This window comes from Trachinotus anak, unplaced genomic scaffold (genome assembly GCF_046630095.1).
Source record: "Trachinotus anak isolate AG129_WGS33_773 ecotype Australia unplaced genomic scaffold, CSIRO_AGI_Tana_v1 ptg000031l, whole genome shotgun sequence".
Lineage (NCBI taxonomy): Eukaryota > Metazoa > Chordata > Actinopteri > Carangiformes > Carangidae > Trachinotus > Trachinotus anak.
Genome location: NW_027273882.1, coordinates 8,979,777 through 9,001,041, shown reverse-complemented (window position 1 = coordinate 9,001,041; position 21,265 = coordinate 8,979,777). Strand labels below are relative to the sequence as shown.

The window sequence follows — 21,265 nt, the reverse complement described above, 5'->3', positions numbered from 1 at the left end:
TCATTATTTAGCTGCACTTTGTTCAGTTACCTCATTGAGATGTGTGTGTGTGTGTGTGTGTGTGTGTGTGTGTATGTGTGTGTGTGTGTCTGTGTGTGTGCACAGGGTCAGTAAAAGACTGGAAAAGTTGTGTAATGCTATTAAAAAAAAACCACCTGGTTGAATATCTCACAACTAATGAGGTTAATTGTCAACAGGTCAGTAGATGACTGGGTATAAAGAGGCTCCAGAGAGGCAGAGTCTCTGTGCAGTGAAGATGGGGAGAGGTTCACCTCTCTGTGAAAGACTGTGGGCAAACAGTGCAACAGTTTCTGAAAAATGTTCCTCAATGTAAAACTGCAAAGAATTAATGAGTTTCAGCCTTTGTGGTTCATTAAAGAGTCAGAGAATCCAGAGAAATCTCTGTGAGCAAAGGGACAAGGCTGAAAACCAGGACTGGATGGTCGTGATCTTCAGGTCCTCAGGCAGCACTGCATTAAAAACAGATACGATTCTATAGTGGAAATCACTGCCTGGGCTCAGGAACACTCCTGAAAACCTCTGTCTGTGAACACAGTTCTTCACTGCTCCACAAATGCAGGTTGAAACTCTACCATGCAAAGAAGAAACCAAATCTCACCATGATCCAGAAACATCTTCGACTTCTCTGGGCCCGAGCTCATTAAGATGGTCTGAGGTGAGATGGAAAACTGTCCTGTGGTCTGATGAATCAAAACTTCAAATTCTTTTTGGAAATCATGGACGCTGCGTCCTCCAGGCTACAGAGGAGAGGGACCACCCAGCTTGTTATCTGGGGGGGGGGGGGGCAATTAGTGCCCATGGCTGGCGCAGCCTGCACATCTGGGAAGGCTCCATTATTACTGAACAGTATAAACAGGTTTTAGAGCAACATATGCTGCCATCCAGACGACGTCTTTCTCAGAGAAGGTCTTACATATTTCAGCCAGACAACACCAAACCACATTCTGAGAGTATGACAACAGCGAGGCTCCGTAGCAGAAGAGTCCAGACACTAAACTGTCTTGTCTGCAGTCCAGACCTGAACCCACCGAAAACATCTGGAGCATCATGAAACCAAAGATACAACAAAGGAGACCCTGAACTGTTGAGCAGCTGAAGTCCTGTATGAGACAAGAACGGGACATTTCACTGTCAAACCTCCAGCAGCTAAACTCCTCAGCTCCCGAACCTTTAGTGTTGTTAAAAGAAGAGCTGATGAACACAGTGGGAAACATCACCCGGTCCCAACTTCATGAAACATGCTGCTGCATCAAATTCAAACTGAGCAAATATTTTTCATGAAACTATAAAATTTCTCAGTTTCAACATTTGACATGTTGTCTTTGTTCTGTTTTCAGTTAAATATGAGTTTACATGATTTACACATCATCACATTCTGACTTTACACAGAGTCCCAACTTGTTTGGAAACAGGGTTGCAATACGATGCTCTCTTCCATTTAATAACTGTGCTGTACAACACATTCAGATGTCATGTCAGTGAAGCCTCTTGAACTGGAATAGAGAAAGAGATTTCTTGACTTTTAAAACGAACTTTATGACATAATTTACATAATCACATGAACTGTCAGGTTGTCGACCCTCAGCTGAGACAAGCAGCAAACTTTCTCCCTGATCAGTCACTCGACATAAAACCTCCTCACTCCCCCACTGCTCTTTAAAACCCTGGATATTCCTCATGACCTTGTGGAAGCTGAACTCCAGCTTCAGTCTGGCTTTAATGTTGAACCTCCACAAGGTCACGAGGTCACGTGTAGGCTCCGCCTGCAGTCTGTCTCTGTGAGTCAGGTCGATCGCTAATTTAGCTTCAGCTATTAGAAAGTTTAACAGTCGGTTCTTTGATTGGTCCTTTTTGTTTTGTCTGACTCCACCAATAAAAACAGGGGCAGAGAACGAGACACTGAAAAGGTTAAAAACACCAGTTAAAAAGCTAAAACACGGGGTGAGTCTCCTGCACTCAGTAAAACATGACAAATATTCTCAGACAGACACAGGAAGGACTCTCATTTAAACACTGGGGCTCAGAACAGACTGGAAGGCGTTGGTGGCTACAGCTCTGTGGAGGATCCTCCACTGGAGAACACTGGTCCTCTTCTTCAGGGGGGGTCTGTAGAGGGTGGTCCACTGTGGGCTCTGTCCCCTCAGCCTCTGCTGCTCAGACTCTTCATGCTGATGGTCTTCACACAGCTCATGAACAGAGACTGTCGGTCCACTTTGTGGAGGGGACCGCCGAGCTCTGTGACCTCGGGACTCAGGTGGAGTTAACACTGTGGTGTTTAGAAATACATTTTGACTCTGAAATAGATTTAACTTGTACAGAGATGAAATAAAGACGTTTGGTGAAGTCATGTTCACATTGACTCCTAAAGCTTTGACTGAACTAAACAACAATGATAAACATGAGAAGCTACGAGACACTGCTCCAGAAATGTTACACAAGGAAGAATCAGAGTCAACACAGTGTGAACACAAACAGTTCATTAAAGACACAATCAGTGATTCACATGGAAACCAAAGAGAAACCTCGTCCACCACCAACATTTAAACCACAGGACTGAAGCTGCCGTCACTTCCAGAGACTCTCCCTCCTACACTGGACACAGAGACACTGAGGAACCAAATGTACAGATCCTGAACCCAAACCCAGGATACAGAGGTTGAGTGAATGTGGTGTTGAATGTGTGGAGGTGGATCAGTGAGTCAGAGGAGACTCTGTAGAAGGACAGAGAGCCAGCAGGACAGTCCACATACACTGCTACTCTGTCAGAGACTGAGGAGAAGATGGATGTTTCTCTGCCATTGTGCCTGACAGAGTAACCACCATCTTCATCACAGCAGATCAGACTCCAGGACTGATCATTCCATCCAAACACACACTCAATACTGTTTCCTTTCCTTCTGATTCCTCTGTAACTGACTGATATAGAAACCCTTCCTCTCCACTCGACCTCCCAGTAACAGCGACCAGTCAGACCAGTTCTACACAGCAGCTGAGGCCAGAAGTCAAATCTGTTTGGATGATCAGGATACGACTGATTCTCTCTCACCAGTGTCACCTTCCTGTTGTTGTCAGACAGTTTCAGGTTTGTGTTCACTGTGTTTGTGTCCAGTTCCAGTTCACAGGCATCTGATGGAGAGAACAAGACACAGCACAGCTGCAGTTTATCATCTGACTCATCTGATGGTTCATTGATTGATTGTTGACTGATATGTTGTTATTTCCTGTCAAGTTTATCAGTGACACATGTTGTCAGACGTCTGTCATCAGAAATGTTTGAATGAATAAAAACCACAACTATCAACATTGTGTTTAAAGACAAACTGACAGTCAGCTGTTTGCTCATCATCAGTCACATTAAATCCACACTTACACTTCCTGAGACCAGGTTTCAACCTGTGCTCTCCACCATGGTCCACCCTGGAGGAAGAAACACAGTCAGAATGATTTTCTATCCAACATGAGTCCTAACTGCTGTTCAACATGAAGCAGTGTTCCTCAGTTTGTCAGTGTGACACAGAAACAGGCTGAAACTCATCAGTCTGAACTGGTTCCTTGTTTCTTTCACTGGAGTCTGTGAGGAAAAGATGTGAAGAAGAAGAAGAAGAAGAAGAAGAAGAAGATCATGTGACGTAGAAACAGAAAATCAGAGTCTCCACTGATCTGCTCTGTGTTTTTCTTGATGTCCTCCTACATGAGTCAACAGAATGGGAAATATTGGTCTCTGCAAGTTTTCCCTTCAAATGAAGTTTGAGCAGAATTTACACATGAACAACTGAAGTGTTTACAGACTGTTCACAGATCAGTTTCACACCAGATTCAATGTGTTTAGTGTCATTTCTGTGTTTGAAACAGAGGCTCTAATGATAGAGAGGCCGTTTGCTGCACAGATTGTAAAGCCCTCTGAGGAAAGTTGAGGATTTTAGGCTGATGAATGAAAGTCAACTGACTTGACTTGACCAAACTGTTATCATGGCTCAAAGTGAGGATGAGGTTCTCTGATGAAGGGATGTCTCCATTTGATCAAAGACTTGTGAGGATCCACATGTTTGCTGATTCAGGCCGACTCACAGGAGACTGAGCTCAGAGACTGAGGTCTTGTTGTCTGTCCATACCTGAGAGACTCCAGTCTCCAGTCTGGATCCTCCAGTCCAGCAGACAGCAGCTTCACTCCTGAGTCTCCTGGATGATTGTAGCTCAGGTCCAGCTCTCTCAGATGGGAGGGGTTGGAGCTCAGAGCTGAGGCCAGAGAAGCACAACCCTCCTCTGTGATCAGACAGCCTGACAGACTGAACACACACACACACACACACACACACACACACACACACACACACACACACATACACACACACACACACACACACACACACACACACACACACACACACACACACACACAGGTCCATGTTAAAGTCAGTGTCCAGTTTAAAATCAACATCAGATGTTCACAACTGTAACAAGACTGTAACTGTCTCTGACTCTGATGAAGCTTTGTGTCAGTTCAGACTCAGAACTGAACTCCTGATCTTATTGGTGGACTGGTATCAGCTGTTTCTAGGATTCTCCACATTCATTGGCTCATTCAGCAGCAGCATCCAGTCATGTTCATGTCAGGGTGCAGTGTGGACATTTGAACTCTATGGACACTGTCACTGTTTCTGCTGATTACACTCATGTCAGCACTGTTTGCTGCTGCAGCTCCTCCACCCCCCAAACCTCCTCCTTCTGTGGTTTCTCATGTTGTTGACTGAACTCAGTTCATGTGTGTTTGTTCAGGGGGGGGCAGCTCTCTCAGCAGAGTCATCATCACTGCTCAGATTCAGTGAAAGCTCCATCACAGCAGAGCTGTATTCACCAAATCTGACTTAACATTTGATGTAAATGCTCTTTGACACAAGTGTCTCTGACTGAAAGTGGTCTTCTGTCCTCACCTGTAGATCAGGGATCAATGTTCTATGATCAGTTGATCAAATGATCAGTGGCTCACACCCAAAACTGACCTCTCAGACAGTTGTTGTAGTTTCTGTGTCGTTAGTTCAGATCACACAGCTGATGATGTGTGGGGACACTCAGCCCCCCCTCAGTGCTGATTTGTTGTGGAGGGTTGAATCTATGTGACTGTTGCTGACAGGAAAACTCTGACTGTGGTCTGTGCTCATTGGACAGCAGGTCTGAGTCTCCGGTCTCCTCAGAGTCTCTCCTGCCTGATCTGACCTAGGTGGTGTTTGATTGGACGTCTGTGCTGGACCTGGACCACAAAGCTGCTTCACTGAGTCTAACACTGGTGACCCTGGACCATGACCCATGAATGAAGAACTTCATATGAAATGACATGAGACAGTGAAACACATGTAGAAACACAAAAAACCATCTTCAACAAGGTGAAACATAAAGACCATGATCACATGACCAGAACAGAGTGAGAAGCTGTAGAAAGACGAGAGAATATTCAAAGTGTGTGAGTGTATGAATTATTATATCTGTCTTTAGTACAGAGTGAAAGGTTCTGTCTTTACTCTGATGATGAACAAAGTGTTGTGAATATGTGAGGCAGTTAAAAGCAGAGAGGAGAGAGGAGGACAAACAGAGTTCATGTCTGAAATGTTGTGTTTAAAATCCTGGGAAATCTGATGCGATCTGATGCCCTTATGTGTTTCACCAGTGTCCTCTGTGTTTTTAAGTCTCTGTCTTTCCCTCAGTCTTCGTCGGTTCGTCTGCTGAGTTTCCCGTTGTCTCCTTATGTTTCTGTTCAGTTTCTCCTGAAGCTCTTCATTTATTAGTTAATGATGGTTCAACTCTCACCTGTGGTTTATTTCATTAGTTGTGGGGATTATTCTCTTTAGACCACACAGGTGTTTGAGTCCAGATGAACACACCTGAGGAACTGTGATCAATCTGTGTTTATATGAAATTGTCAAGTTTCTCTGTTCTGAACCAAAACACTACACTGGTGACATCACCTGAGTCTGCAGACCTCTTCAGTTCAATGTAACTGTCTCATTTAATGCAAGACCAGACACATGAATTAAAAGCCTCAGTGTTTAACTTGACTGTTCAAAAAAAGGATCCTGACCTGAGAGCTTCCAGTGTACAGTGTGGACTCTCCAGTCCAGCAGACAGCAGCTTCACTCCTGAATCCTGCAGGTTGTTGTTACTCAGATCCAGGTCTCTCAGACTAGAGGACTGGGAGCTGAGGACTGAGGACAGAGCTTCACAGCTTCTCTCTGAGAGGTTACAGCCACTCAGTCTGAAGAGGAAATCCAAACAAAAACATTCACAAACTGACATTTTTCAAGTAAATACAGGCCTGTATCATGCAAGAAATGTTAAACACTAACCTCAGACCTTCCGGTGGACTCTCCAGTCCAGCAGACAGCAGCTTCACTCCTGAGTCTCCTGGATGATTGTAGCTCAGGTCCAGCTCTCTCAGATGGGAGGGGTTGGAGCTCAGAGCTGAGGCCAGAGAAGCACAACCCTCCTCTGTGATCAGACATCCTGACAGACTGGAGTTAGAAAATATGATCAACTCAGAAAAACCATGTCAGCAGGAAAATGTTAAACATCTTCACTAACAACAACCTAAAGAGGGAAAAGCAGGATTTAAAAGATCAGCTGTATCCTGACCTGAGAGCTTCCAGTGTACAGTGTGGACTCTCCAGTCCAGCAGACAGCAGCTTCACTCCTGAATCCTGTAGGTTGTTGTTACTCAGGTCCAGGTCTCTCAGACTAGAGGACTGGGAGCTGAGGACTGAGGACAGAGCTCCACAGCTTCCCTGTGAGAGGTTACAGTCACTCAGTCTGAAGAGGAAATACAGAAAGACAGTCGAATACTCAATATTTTAAAAATTACATTCAAGATTTTGAACAATAACACAGCAGCAAACAACTATTTTCTATGTAAAGATGTAGTGGAGTAATTGCATCATGCGCAGAGAACAGTCACACTCCCTCAGTGTGTGTTGTAATCTGAGTTTGCCTGTTCTTTGTTTTGGCAGCTGGTCTGGCAGCGTGTGCATGTTAGTGCATGTGAGTCCCTCTCTGTTTAACTGCTGGCCTTTCCCTCGTCCATAAACACACAGGCTCCGCTCACAGGTGAGATGGCACTGTGCAGTGTGCAGGGTTCAGGTGAAAGCAACCTTCCAGAGTTTCCTCCACTGAAGAAACCACATTTTCATCTAAAAAGGCCTCAGAGAAAGATGGAGATGAGACCAGATCACAGGAGGACTGGACTGAGGACGACCAGTTCAAATCCTGGTCTGCTGGTGGACCATCACAACATCCAGAAAGATTTTACCTGCTCCATCAGCGTCTTTACCTGCTCCATCAGTGTCTTTACCTGTCCTCAGTGCTCAGCTCCCACTCCTCCTGGGAATTCTTGGGTCTGTGTGAATTATACTATAAAGAGAAGGTCTGGACCTCCTCTATTTGAAACGTGCCTTGAGATAACTTCTGCTGTGAACTGGTGTGATACAAATAAAACTGATCTGAATATGACAGAAATGAAAAATATAAATATATTTTTTTAAGCATTTCAGCAGCTGCATGCGGAGATAGTGCAGTTTTCAGTTTTCTCTGAAAAGTGAATCACAAACTAATTTATAATGAAAAGAAATCCAACATTAGAGTAGCTTGCAGATTCCATGACAGATATAGCTGCAGCAGCAGTGAAGCAGCAAACACACACACACGTGTGTGTGTGTGTGTGTGTTGTTCCTGTTGTCTCCTTATGTTTCTGTTCAGTTTCTCCTGAAGCTCTTCCTTTATTAGTTAATGATGGTTCAACTCTCACCTGTGGTTTATTTCATTAGTTGTGGGGATTATTCTCTTTAGACCACACAGGTGTTTGAGTCCAGATGAACACACCTGAGGAACTGTGATCAATCTGTGTTTATATGAAAATATCAAGTTTCTCTGTTCTGAACCAAAACACAACACTGGTGACATCACCTGAGTCTGCAGACCTCTTCAGTTCAATGTAACTGCCTCATTTAATGCAAGACCAGACACATGAATTAAAAGCCTCAATATTTAACTTGACTTTTCAAAAAAAAGAGGATCATGACCTGAGAGCTTCCAGTGTACAGTGTGGACTCTCCAGTCCAGCAGACAGCAGCTTCACTCCTGAATCCTGTAGGTTGTTGTTACTCAGGTCCAGGTCTCTCAGACTAGAGGACTGGGAGCTGAGGACTGAGGACAGAGCTCCACAGCTTCCCTGTGAGAGGTTACAGTCACTCAGTCTGAAGAGGAAATACAGAAAAACAGTCGAATACTCAATATTTTAAAAATTACATTCAAGATTTTGAACAATAACACAGCAGCAAACAACTATTTTCTATGTAAAGATGTAGTGGAGTAATTGCATCATGTGCAGAGAACAGTCACATTCCCTCAGTGTGTGTTGTAATCTGAGTTTGCCTGTTCTTTGTTTTGGCAGCTGGTCTGGCAGCGTGTGCATGTTAGTGCATGTGAGTCCCTCTCTGTTTAACTGCTGGCCTTTCCCTCGTCTATAAACACACAGGCTCCGCCCACAGGTGAGACGGCACTGTGCAGTGTGCAGGGTTCAGGTGAAAGCAACCTTCCAGAGTTTCCTCCACTGAAGAAACCACATTTTCATCTAAAAAGGCCTCAGAGAAAGATGGAGATGAGACCAGATCACAGGAGGACTGGACTGAGGACGACCGGTTCAAATCCTGGTCTGCTGGTGGACCATCACAACATCCAGAAAGATTTTACCTGCTCCATCAGTGTCTTTACCTGCTCCATCAGTGTCTTTACCTGTTCTCAGTGCTCAGCTCCCACTCCTCCTGGAAATTCTTGGGTCTGTGTGAATTATACTATAAAGAGAAGGTCTGGACCTCCTCTATTTGAAACGTGCCTTGAGATAACTTCTGCTGTGAACTGGTGTGATACAAATAAAACTGATCTGAATATGACAGAAATGAAAAATATAAATATATTTTTTTAAGCATTTCAGCAGCTGCATGCGGAGATAGTGCAGTTTTCAGTTTTCTCTGAAAAGTGAATCACAAACTAATTTATAATGAAAAGAAATCCAACATTAGAGTAGCTTGCAGATTCCATGACAGATATAGCTGCAGCAGCAGTGAAGCAGCAAACACACACACACGTGTGTGTGTGTGTGTGTGTTGTTCCTGTTGTCTCCTTATGTTTCTGTTCAGTTTCTCCTGAAGCTCTTCCTTTATTAGTTAATGATGGTTCAACTCTCACCTGTGGTTTATTTCATTAGTTGTGGGGATTATTCTCTTTAGACCACACAGGTGTTTGAGTCCAGATGAACACACCTGAGGAACTGTGATCAATCTGTGTTTATATGAAAATATCAAGTTTCTCTGTTCTGAACCAAAACACAACACTGGTGACATCACCTGAGTCTGCAGACCTCTTCAGTTCAATGTAACTGCCTCATTTAATGCAAGACCAGACACATGAATTAAAAGCCTCAATATTTAACTTGACTTTTCAAAAAAAAGAGGATCATGACCTGAGAGCTTCCAGTGTACAGTGTGGACTCTCCAGTCCAGCAGACAGCAGCTTCACTCCTGAATCCTGTAGGTTGTTGTTACTCAGGTCCAGGTCTCTCAGACTAGAGGACTGGGAGCTGAGGACTGAGGACAGAGCTCCACAGCTTCCCTGTGAGAGGTTACAGTCACTCAGTCTGAAGAGGAAATACAGAAAAACAGTCGAATACTCAATATTTTAAAAATTACATTCAAGATTTTGAACAATAACACAGCAGCAAACAACTATTTTCTATGTAAAGATGTAGTGGAGTAATTGCATCATGTGCAGAGAACAGTCACATTCCCTCAGTGTGTGTTGTAATCTGAGTTTGCCTGTTCTTTGTTTTGGCAGCTGGTCTGGCAGCGTGTGCATGTTAGTGCATGTGAGTCCCTCTCTGTTTAACTGCTGGCCTTTCCCTCGTCTATAAACACACAGGCTCCGCCCACAGGTGAGATGGCACTGTGCAGTGTGCAGGGTTCAGGTGAAAGCGACCTTCCAGAGTTTCCTCCACTGAAGAAACCACATTTTCATCTAAAAAGGCCTCAGAGAAAGATGGAAATGAGACCAGATCACAGGAGGACTGGACTGAAGACGACCGATTCAAATCCTGGTCTGCTGGTGGACCATCACAACATCCAGAAAGATTTTACCTGCTCCATCAGTGTCTTTACCTGCTCCATCAGTGTCTTTACCTGTCCTCAGTGCTCAGCTCCCACTCCTCCTGGGAATTCCTGGGTCTGTGTAAATCAGGGGTGGGCAATTGTTTTTTCCAAAGGGCCACCTGAGAAACCTGAGCTGTGTTAGAGGGCCGAACCAACAATAACCTGAACTTAACTGTGTTTAATATTAATTTTCTCCAACCGTAAAGAGCAGTAAATGATATAATTTGTTTCCACAACCTGTGGAGGCGGTCAGCAGAAGGTGTGGCTTCCTTCAGTGTTGGGAAGTGCGTGAGAATTTTGTCATTTAGTTGGCTTGAGAGAAGCTGCAACTTTCTCATAAAAGCCTTCACCAAGCTGTCCAGTGCCTGCACAAAAAGGCCCCTGGACTGCAGTTTGACATTTAGTTCATTCATTAGTGCAGTCACATCAACAGCAAAACCAAGGTCTGCAATCCAGCAAGCATCTGACAGCTGTGGAATGTCATTTCCTTTCTCCACACAGAAGGCTGGAATCTCTTCCCTCAGGTCCCAGACTTTTTTTAGCATGTTGCCCAGGCAGAGCCACCTGACAGCTGTGTGGTAGCCTATGTCACGATGTTCGGTCTCATTTTCCTCCAGAAGTGCAACAAACTGTCTGTGATTCAAAGCTCTTCCCTGATGAAGTTAACTACTGTAGTTGCAACATCAACAACATGGTTAACTTTTAGCACTGACTTACACACCACTTCCTGATGTAGAAAATAATGCAAGAATACCACTTTCTGTTCAGGGTCCATTTCTGTCCCTTTATCCTACATTCTCTTCAAAACATTTTCCCCGTTAGATTTGGACAACCATCCATTGTCACACCTGCCAGCTTGTCCCATTTGAGTCCCAACTTGTCCAAACATGCCCTCACCTCCAGGAACAAATCACTCCCCGTCGTCGTCCCTTTCACTGACTGCATGGCTGCCATTTCCTCCATTTTTGAAGTCCCCTGTTATCCCACATACAAAGATGAGCAGCTGAGCGGTGTCACGAACATCGCAGCTCTCATCCAGAGCCGAGGAAAAAAGTCAGAGTTGATGCTTCGTGCTGCAGCTGAAGTTCCAGATTTCCCGCCATGTCCTCAATCCTTCTGGTTCTAGGGCGTCGGGAGAGGGGAACCTTCTCAACAGCCACCTTTTTACCCGGACATATTAGCACTGCACAGTCCACCGAGCACTCTTTAATAAACTTTCCATCAGAAAACGGTTCACTGTCTCTAGTGATTTGGTGGGATATGACGTCACTTGCCTTGGCAGCTGCTCCCTGGATGCGAGAAGTTTCGTGAAGAATCCTTGTTGGTTTTGCAGTTTAGCATCAAAGCCTCTGGCTCCCTGACCTGCTCTTGATCAGGCAACTTCCTGTATTTTTATGCATGTTTTTAATTGTGGTCCCTGAACACAGAGACCTGTGCACCACAAACTAAGCACACAGCTCTTCCTCTGACTTCTGTAAATGTGTTGCAGTCCATGCCTCGTTAAAAATGTGGTATCCAGTATCAATCTTACTTTTTTGCCAGGAGCTGAGATTCTGAGGGTCTGTCGGTGAGTGTCCACCTGTGCATGTGTCCGTACAGAAATAAAAGTCACACTTTCCAAATAAAAGCAGCACAGCGTGCAGGGCCGGAACTCATTTTCATTACAGTTCTCATTTGTGAGTGACCGGACACGGGCCGCACAGGAAGGGTCAGGGGGCCGGATGTGGCCCGCGGGCCGTAAAATGCCCAGGTCTGTGTAAATGATGCTATAAAGAGAAGGTCTGGACCTCCTCTATTAGAAACATGCCCTGAGATAACCTCTGCTGTGAACTGGTGCGATACAAACAAAACTGATCTGAATATGACAGACATGAAAAAAATATGAATCTATTTTTTAAGCATTTCAGCAGCTGCATGTGGAGACAGTGGAGTTTTAGAGATGTTTCCTGTCAAAAGTGAATCACAAACTAATTTATAATGAAAGTAAATCCAACATTAGAGAAGCCTGCAGATTCTAGGACAGATATAGCTGCAGTAGCGGTGAAGTAGTTTGTTCCCGTTGTCTCCTCGTGTTTCTGTTCAGTATTTCAGTGTTTCAGTTCAAATAAAACTGATCTGAATATGACAGAAATGAAAAATATAAATATATTTTTTTAAGCATTTCAGCAGCTGCATGCGGAGATAGTGCAGTTTTCAGTTTTCTCTGAAAAGTGAATCACAAACTAATTTATAATGAAAAGAAATCCAACATTAGAGGAGCTTGCAGATTCCATGACAGATATAGCTGCAGCAGCAGTGAAGCAGCAAACACACATGTGTGTGTGTTTGTGTGTGTGTGTTGTTCCTGTTGTCTCCTTATGTTTCTGTTCAGTTTCTCCTGAAGCTCTTCCTTTATTAGTTAATGATGGTTCAACTCTCACCTGTGGTTTATTTCATTAATTGTGGGGATTATTCTCTTTAGACCACACAGGTGTTTGAGTCCAGATGAACACACCTGAGGAACTGGGTTCAATCTGTGATTATATGAAAATATCAAGTTTCTCTGTTTTGAACCAAAACACTACACTGGTGACATCACCTGAGTCTGCAGACCTCTTCAGTTCAATGTAATTGCCTCATTTAAGGCAAGACCAGAAACATGAATTAAAAGCCTCAATATTTAACTTGACTGTTCAAAAAAAGGATCCTGACCTGAGAGCTTCCAGTGTACAGTGTGGACTCTCCAGTCCAGCAGACAGCAGCTTCACTCCTGAATCCTTCAGGTTGTTGTTACTCAGGTCCAGGTCTCTCAGATTAGAGGACTGGGAGCTGAGGACTGAGGACAGAGCTTCACAGTTTCTCTCTGAGAGGTTACAGCCACTCACTCTGAAAGAAGAATTAGTGATGAAGAACATGTTCTAGTTCTAAGTAAGTCAGTAAAATATCAAACAAGTTTCACATAGTTGTTAAATGGTCTTGTTCATCCACCTACAGAGCTTTATTTGAAGCTTTGACCACTGGCAGCAGCCTCAGAAGAGCCTCCTCTGAAGCAGAGTATTTCTTCAGGTCAAACACGTCCAGATCTTCTTCTGATGACAGTAAGATGAAGACCAGAGCTGACCATTGAGCAGGAGACAGTTTATCTGTGGAGAGACGTCCTGATCCCAGGTACTGTTGGATCTGGTCCACTAGAAAACCATCATTCAGTTCATTCAGACAGTGGAACAGGTTGATGCTTCTCTCTGCAGACAGATTCTCATTGATCTTCTTCTTGATGTACTGGACTGTTTTCTGATTGGTCTCCGAGCTACTTCCTGTCTGTGACATCAGGCCTCGTAGGAGAGTCTGATTGGTCTGCAGTGAAAGACCCAGGAGGAAGCGGAGGAACAAGTCCAGGTGTCCATTTGGACTCTGTAAGGCCTCGTCCACAGCTCTCTGGTAGAAAAGTGTTGGTTTAGATTTTTTTCTAAAGACTTTAAATAGCTGAAATGTTAATTTATTTTCTGACAGCAGATTGACTCCAGAGCTGTTGAAGGTCATGTGGACATGAAGAGCAGCCAGAAACTCCTGAACACTCAGATGGACGAAGCAGAACACCTTGTCCTGGTACAGGCCTCTCTCCTCTTTAAAGACCTGTGTGAACACTCCTGAGTACACTGAGGCTGCTCTGATATCGATGCCACACTCTGTCAGGTCTGATTCATAGAAGATCAGGTTTCCTTTCTGCAGCTGCTCAAAAGCCAGTTTTCCCAGAGACTTGATCATCTTCCTGGTCTCTGGACTCCAGTGTGGATCTGTCTCAGCTCCTCCATCATACTTGACCTTCTTCAGTTTGGACTGAACCACCAGGAAGTGGATGTACATCTCAGTCAGGGTCTTGGGCAGCTCTCCTCTTCATCTGGTCTTCAACACATCCTCCAGGACTGTAGCAGTGATCCAGCAGAAGACTGGGATGTGGCACATGATGTGGAGGTTTCGTGACGTCTTGATGTGGGAGATGATCCTGCTGGCCTGCTCCTCATCTCTGAACCTCTTCCTGAAGTACTCCTCCTTCTGTGGGTCAGTGAACCCTCTGACCTCTGTCACCATGTCAACACACTCAGGAGGGATCTGATTGGCTGCTGCAGGTCGTGTGGTTATCCAGAGGCGAGCAGAGGGAAGCAGTTTCCCCCTGATGAGGTTTGTCAGCAGCACGTGCACTGAGGTGGACTCTGTCACATCAGTCAGGATCTCAGTGTTGTGGAAGTCCAGAGGAGGTCGACACTCATCCAGACCGTCAAAGATGAACACAACCTGGAACTGATCAAACCTGCAGATTCCTGCTTCTTTGGTTTGAGTGAAGAAGTGATGAACAAGTTCCACCAAGCTGAACTTTTTCTCTTTCAGCACATTCAGCTCTCTGAAAGTGAAGGGAAATGTGAACTGTATGTCCTGGTTGGCTTTGTCTTCAGCCCAGTCCAGAGTGAACTTCTGTGTTAAGACTGTTTTCCCAATGCCAGCCACTCCCTTTGTCATCACTCTTCTGATTGGTCCATCTCTTCCAGGTGAGGCTTTAAAGATGTCTTCTTGTCTGATGCTTGTTTCTGGTCTGTCTGGTTTCCAGGAAGCTGTTTCAATCTGTCTGACCTCATGTTCATCATTGACCTCTCCAGCCCCTCCCTCTGTGATGTAGAGCTCTGTGTAGATCTGATTCAGAAGGGTTGGGTTTCCTGCTTTAGAGATCCCCTCAAACACACACTGGAACTTCTTCTTCAGGTTAGACTTGAGTTTATATTGACAGTCAGTGAGAATCTCTGAATGAATAAAGAACCAATGACATAAATGTGAGGTTACCAAAGAAACCACACATCCCCCACAACCCCCCTCTCCCATGGTGTTCCCCAGGGTTCAATCCTTGGGTCATTATTATTCATCATTTAAATTCTACCTCTCAGACACATAATTCATCAACAATGTCTCCATTTCCACTGCTATGCTGATGACATGCAAATCTATATCCACACCAAGCCCACAACCTGACAGCCTGCTTCAGTGACATCAATGCTTGGTTGACCTACAACTACCTCAAGCTCAACCAGGATATATCTGAAGCTATACTCATTGCTTTCCCAGCCATACTCCACAAAACTCCCCATCTCCATTTGACCATTCCTGGATTCATCACGTCCTCAGTTGCTGAAGTAAGTAATATTGATGTAACTCTGGACTCCACCCTCTGTTTTGACAAGCACATTAAAAAACATCAACAAAATAGCCTTGTTCCATCTGAAAAACAGCTCCAGACTCCATCCCTCTCTTTCCCAATCTGCTGCAGAGACTCTACTCCATGCGTTTATTTAAAAAAAAAAAACTTACTGAAAGCCTGCAATAATGTCTTTAAATCCGGTGACACCACAGCATTCAGTGTTGCCAGACAAAACCTAAAGAAAGGCGTAAAAAAGGCCAAAGACTCCTACAGACAACGTGTAGAGCACCATTTCACTAGCAATGACACCAGGAGTATGTGGCAAGGCATCAACGCTCTTACAGACTACAAGGGTTCCCCTGCCCCCCTTCACTCTGATGTCTCACTCGCCGACGAACTCAACAACTTCTTCGCTCAGTTTGACAACAGAGGAAGAGCGACAAGGGCCACAATCCCAGTCACAGAGGAGGAACAGCTTCTGACACTCAGCACACGTGAGGTACAGCGCACACTGAGAAGAGTTTACCCACACAAAGCTGCAGGCCCGGATGGCATCCCAGGTCGGGTTCTAAGAGACTGTGCTCAACAACTTGCCAGAGTCTTCACAGACATCTTCAACCTGTCTCTGTCTCTGGCATCAGTCCCACAGTGCCTGAAATCAGCCTTCATTGTGCCAGTCCTGAAGAAAACCAACATCACCTCCTTGAATGATTATCACAGGTGAAGAAAGCACAGCAGTGCTTGTTCTTCCTGAGGTGATGTGAGATGTGAGTATATGTGTGTGAATATGTGTATAAGTATATATATATGTACATGTGCATGTATATGTATTTGTATATGTATGTGTATGCGCATGTATGTATAAACATATTTATTTTATTGTCATAAATTCATATATTGTTTTATCTTGGTTATGCTTCTGAATGTTTTATTCACTTTGTAAAGTGTCCTTGTGTGCCCTGAAAATGATAATTATGATGATGATGATGATTATTGTTATTAATATTAAATATGAATCATGAAAACTTGTCCTGGCATCTATATAGAGGGAAGGTTTTATGGGAGAATCATTTAACAATATTAGATCGCCCCAGTTCAGACATATTAAAAATCACACTCGTCTCATTAATGATCATCAGCACTGAATCATGACCTTATTTAGGATGTATAGAAGGAATGAGGAGACGTCCAGTAAGCTAGCTCGCTAACATTAGCTCTCCTAAAACACCTGGACAACTATGCTACCCCTGGTTTGGTCTCAGTACATAACTTTCACTGTATAAAATATTACAAATTGCAGGACGTCATGGACACTTTTCAACATGCTGGACGCAAATCTACAAGGTGCCCAGACATCAGTCACCCTGGTAAAGGTAAGTCAGCCAATGACCTGTTAACATCCTCCTGCCTCTTCAGCCAAGGTCAGTTCCCAGAGCTTATTGATGTTGCATGTATTGTCTGTTTTGAAGTTATCAAATAAAAATGATGACACATAAGCCTCCTGCTCAGATTTAAGATGCCGTTTGACCATCAAACGCTGAAGTAAGAAGACACATTCACATCGTTACTCATGAGACTCTCACAGGACATCCAGGTGGAATAGAGACACCCATGTGACCTTAAAGACTCTGAAGCTGCAAATGACCTGACAGAGATGAAATACCTGTGACTCCCCACCCATCTGTCTCAACTAAAGAAGCCTATTAGAAAAGGGAGAACTGTCTTTAAACTGAATTTAAACAAGTTCACCTTGTTTTGACTCATCACTCTTTGATATCTCTATAACGTCCCATGTTTAGTCTATACAACAAAGTGCATTCAGACTGGCTCAGGCAACTGCAAAAGCCCTCACTTGACCCTACTCAACTGCAGAACTATCAACCTGTCTCACTACTTCCATCTTATCTAAGGGTATAGAAAGGACAGGTTTTAAGCAGGTCTCTGAATTCCTATCATGGAACAATCTCCTTGATCCTAAAGGCAACCAGAGCTGAAGGTCAGTCATCGGTTCTTATCCTGCTTTACCTTTCAGCAGCCTTTGGTACAGTGAACCACCACATCCCGCTAACTGTACTCTCCAACATGAGCACCTTGGGCAAAGGCCTTTCTTGGTTTGAATCCTACCTCCCTAGGTGCTCCTTCACCCTGACCCTGAACCAGATCCAGTCTCTGATGCTGCCTTCAGAGAGACTTCTGGGTCTGAACTCAGTCATTCAGCCTGATGCTCCTTCTCCTCCACTGTGTTCCTCTAATGAATGTGGTCTGTCATTACCATCCCTGCACACAGACAGTCTCAGTCCAGACTGTTCTGGTCTGTGGTTCCCTGATGGTGAAACCAGCTCCTGAAGTCTTTCAGAGCAGGAGCAGAAGCATCCCTCTCTTTCTTCAGAGAGCTCCTCCTCTCCTCACTCCTCTAAGACCCTAACATGTCTAACCAGCTCTGACTCTGACTCTCAGTTCACTTCTTCACCTGATCTCCTTCACTGATTAAACAGATGTAGAACTGAGTCCTGACACCAAGGTCTCTACTGACCTGAAGCTTCACCGATCCAACTCACTGAGAGTCTCTGCGGAGGAAACAGTCTGACACATGAGTCAATGTAAACGTAATTGTGTTTCCATGACTTACCTGTGGGTTCTGAGATGGGGCCTTTGAGATTTTCCACTAGATCATTCTGATTTATCTTCTCCAAAACTACTCTAGTGACTTTAATAGTGTTTATACAGTAGGTCTGGACCATCAGATCCACTGTGTCCTCCCTGTCTGCCTTCTCCAGACGACTCTTTGGGATTGCTGGGAGGCCTTCCAGGACCCCTTTCTGCTGCAGGTACCACTTGAATCTTTTATAGTCCTCCTCTCCCAAATCCTCCAAAGTCTTCAAGAGGACCTCTGAAAGTGTCATCATCTTTTCCCTGCCAAGATCCCAAAGGTATGAAAAAAATATGTACTGTGAAAAAGAACAGTTCATTTTCTGGATTAGAACCAGAGAACATTGTTGAAGCAGAGCAGTTTAAAGCTTAATCAGCAGTTGAAACTGATTCATTTGTTCCAGTAAACAATAGATTAGCAGGATTCCTGCTTCTCTAACTACAGACAGCTTGAATAGAAGGAGACAAAGAACAAATATCATGTGCAGAAATTCACAAGTATGACCTGATTTACAATCCAACAACACAGAAACATACCTTTAAAGTAGGTAGGAGGCCTTTTCTGATGCAGTGATCTGAGCTTGTATGAACCAAAAGTCTCAGAATCAGCTCGACTGTACTGAAGAGAAACCAGGACTCAAACCTAAAACCTGCCTCAGAGCTTCTGATGACGCTTCGACACTGACTTTCACACAGTACCATACATCTACCTGATTCATCTCATGCTGTTAATCAGAAGTCAGACCACATTTGAACCTTTGTCCAGTTGAGACTAAGGGACTTTATTACTACAGACCCTGGTTGATCAAAATTACACTTCAACTAAAATTACTGCCTCATGGCTGTCTGCTTCCACGACTCTCTGCTGAACTGTTAATGTTGGAGCTAAACTCTGTGCCTCTTAATCACTGTATCAACTCCTCTTCATTCATGCAGCCTGATGAAGACAGAAAAGTAGAGAGCACAGGAAGAACGACAGACATGACTGATCCAGCCTTTCAACCACAGATGGTTTTCCTCAGGTAAAAGTGAAGAAGTGAAAACACTTGTATTTAATAGATGATTCATGAAGAGTTGACAGCTCATATTAGACATGTTCTTCAACAGTGTGGGACTCACTCTGGGCCTTATCTTCTTTTAGTAAAAGATGTTTTCACAGACATGCCTCCTATAATACGTTGGTTAGGGTTAGTGAGTGTGAATAATGATGGAGCAGTGATCTGAGTGCTGAGCTCCGACATGGAGAAGAGTCATAGACAGTTAGAGATCCTCATCTCACCTCTGAGCTCTGGTCTGGCTCTCATGGTCCCCACACAGAGTGGTTTTAGAGGGAGGGGCTCCCTCCTCTCTGTCCTGATCCATAGCAGAGCCCCCACCTGCTGGACAGCTGCTCTCTCTGGTTCCCTTGGACGATGCTCAGCTGCTGAATTCACATCAGTCACAGAGACGTTGTAGCTTCAGCTGTGGAGGAAACACAGAGAGAAGAAGCTGCTGTTTCTCCTTCATCAGTCGTCTGATGTGAGGCTGCCGTCACTTCATCGTCACTTCACTGTCAAAGTCCACAAATATCAGAGACGCCACAGAAACTCGTGATGAATCAGCAGACGTGGTTTAGAAGCGACTGTGTGGATGTGGAGATGAGACTTTGAGTCTCAGCAGGAGGAGACAGACAGAAGCTGCTCTCTGGACCAGAGTCCTGCTGGTCTGTGGATCAGCTCTTTCTCATATTCACTCTCCCCTCATAATAGAAATGTGGTGGACTAAATATTAGAGACAGCTCTCAGTAGAACAAACTACAGGCTCCACAATGAGCCCGAAGCTGAATCCACAGCTCTGAATGAGTGTGGACACAAACTGAGCATGAGAGACTTCATGAAGGAGGATTTACTGCAGGACTGTTGGATCACACTGCAGCACTTTGAGCTGGATCTGACTCCAGACCTCTTCAAGTCCTTCAGAAGGATCAGGGACTTCATTTAAGATGAAAAACATCAAGTGTGAACATGTTTTGACCAGGTGTGTCCAACATGACCTGCACTCTCTCCCTGTTTGATCCCCTCGGCCTTCTCTCGACTCGAGTCTGTAGAAAAGCTGCCATGAGCACAGAGACCGATTCAGGACCCAGAGTCTGAGTCCATCGTCTGGTAGTCTGATTCTGGACTGAACTCAGCTTCAAACTGATTCAACTTGTTCTTTTCCTGGTTTCTATTTTGTATTTGTGTGGTGTGTTCACGTGCTCTGTGTTTTTATTCTGATTCTGTTTCGCTGCTGCAACAACTGAGCGTCAGGACAAATCAGCTGATTGATGTTTATCTCAAACACATGGATTCAGCTCTGACAGGAAAAACCAACATGTCCAAGTGGTGGAAAGTAACTGAGTATTTTTACTAAAGTAGCTCAGGACTGTTTTAGCGTTCTTCTTCTTTACTTGAGTTTTTCCATTTGATGGTACTTTATACTTCTACTTCTACACATTTCAGAGGGAAATCCTGAACCTGAAAGTAACTGAACATAAACAGTAAAAACACTGAAGCAAACAGAGCAGAGAAAGTGTGAACCTGCCCAGATGGAGAGGAGCCATACGGAAACAGGAAGTGGTGACACTTCCTGTTTTAACTCTTCCTTTACAGAAAGGTCCGTTCTCACCATGAAAACATTTTCATAACATATTAGCTCAGTAATGCTTGATGTGATCAGTCATTTACTAACAGTCCCTCAGCCCCCCCCCAATTAACATGTGGCTAACAGTGTTAACACTGTTAGCCACATGTTAGCACAGAGCTGAGCTCTTCTGCAAACTCTGATTTTTACAGTCAAACATCAAACTGAGGCTGAGATCAGAGAACAGCTGAGACTCATTCACACTGAAAACTGTCACTTACCAAAACTTCACATGAAGAAAAGACCTGCAGCACGACGGGAGAGAGAGGAAGTAAAAAACAGAGAGCCGACTGAGAGAGAGAGAGAGAGAGAGAGAGAGAGAGAGAGAGAGAGAGAGAGAGAGAGACAGAGAGAGAGCTGTCACTGTGTAACTTCCTGACTCACTGTCACAAAGACAGAAATATCAGAGAGGAATTCTTCATAGAGCTTAAAAAATAAGTCCTGAACGTTAAAGGAGAAATTACACCTGATTCAGGGAGAAAAGACAGGATGTGCAGTGATGCTGCTAAATATGTCACTTCCTGTCACAACTGAAGACAAAAATATTGAAACCAAATGTTCTCACCACCACGTCTCCTTTTCTTTC

At 44.2% G+C, this 21,265-nt stretch overlaps 1 protein-coding gene, 1 long non-coding RNA gene and 1 pseudogene across 2 annotated transcripts; all 3 read right to left on the bottom strand.

The window, feature by feature from the left end:
- Nucleotides 1–1,669: 1,669 nt before the first annotated feature.
- Nucleotides 1,670–21,006, bottom strand: LOC139612097 (NACHT, LRR and PYD domains-containing protein 3-like). The gene is given in 13 exon segments (XM_071467300.1): nucleotides 1,670–3,147; nucleotides 3,392–3,438; nucleotides 4,134–4,307; nucleotides 6,095–6,268; nucleotides 6,360–6,524; nucleotides 6,646–6,819; nucleotides 8,085–8,258; nucleotides 9,524–9,697; nucleotides 12,897–13,070; nucleotides 13,177–14,977; nucleotides 17,999–18,282; nucleotides 19,298–19,479; nucleotides 20,901–21,006. Coding segments are annotated over 12 exon segments (3,963 nt in total). The 5' UTR covers nucleotides 19,381–19,479; nucleotides 20,901–21,006; the 3' UTR covers nucleotides 1,670–2,608.
- On the bottom strand, nucleotides 4,329–6,085 carry LOC139612130 (uncharacterized). Its single transcript, XR_011686443.1, has 2 exons — nucleotides 5,383–6,085; nucleotides 4,329–4,773 (listed from the first exon to the last, which is right to left on the bottom strand). It is a non-coding gene; the product is annotated as an uncharacterized lncRNA (long non-coding RNA).
- On the bottom strand, nucleotides 9,710–12,901 carry LOC139612121 (general transcription factor II-I repeat domain-containing protein 2A-like; annotated as a pseudogene).
- Nucleotides 21,007–21,265: the final 259 nt, after the last annotated feature.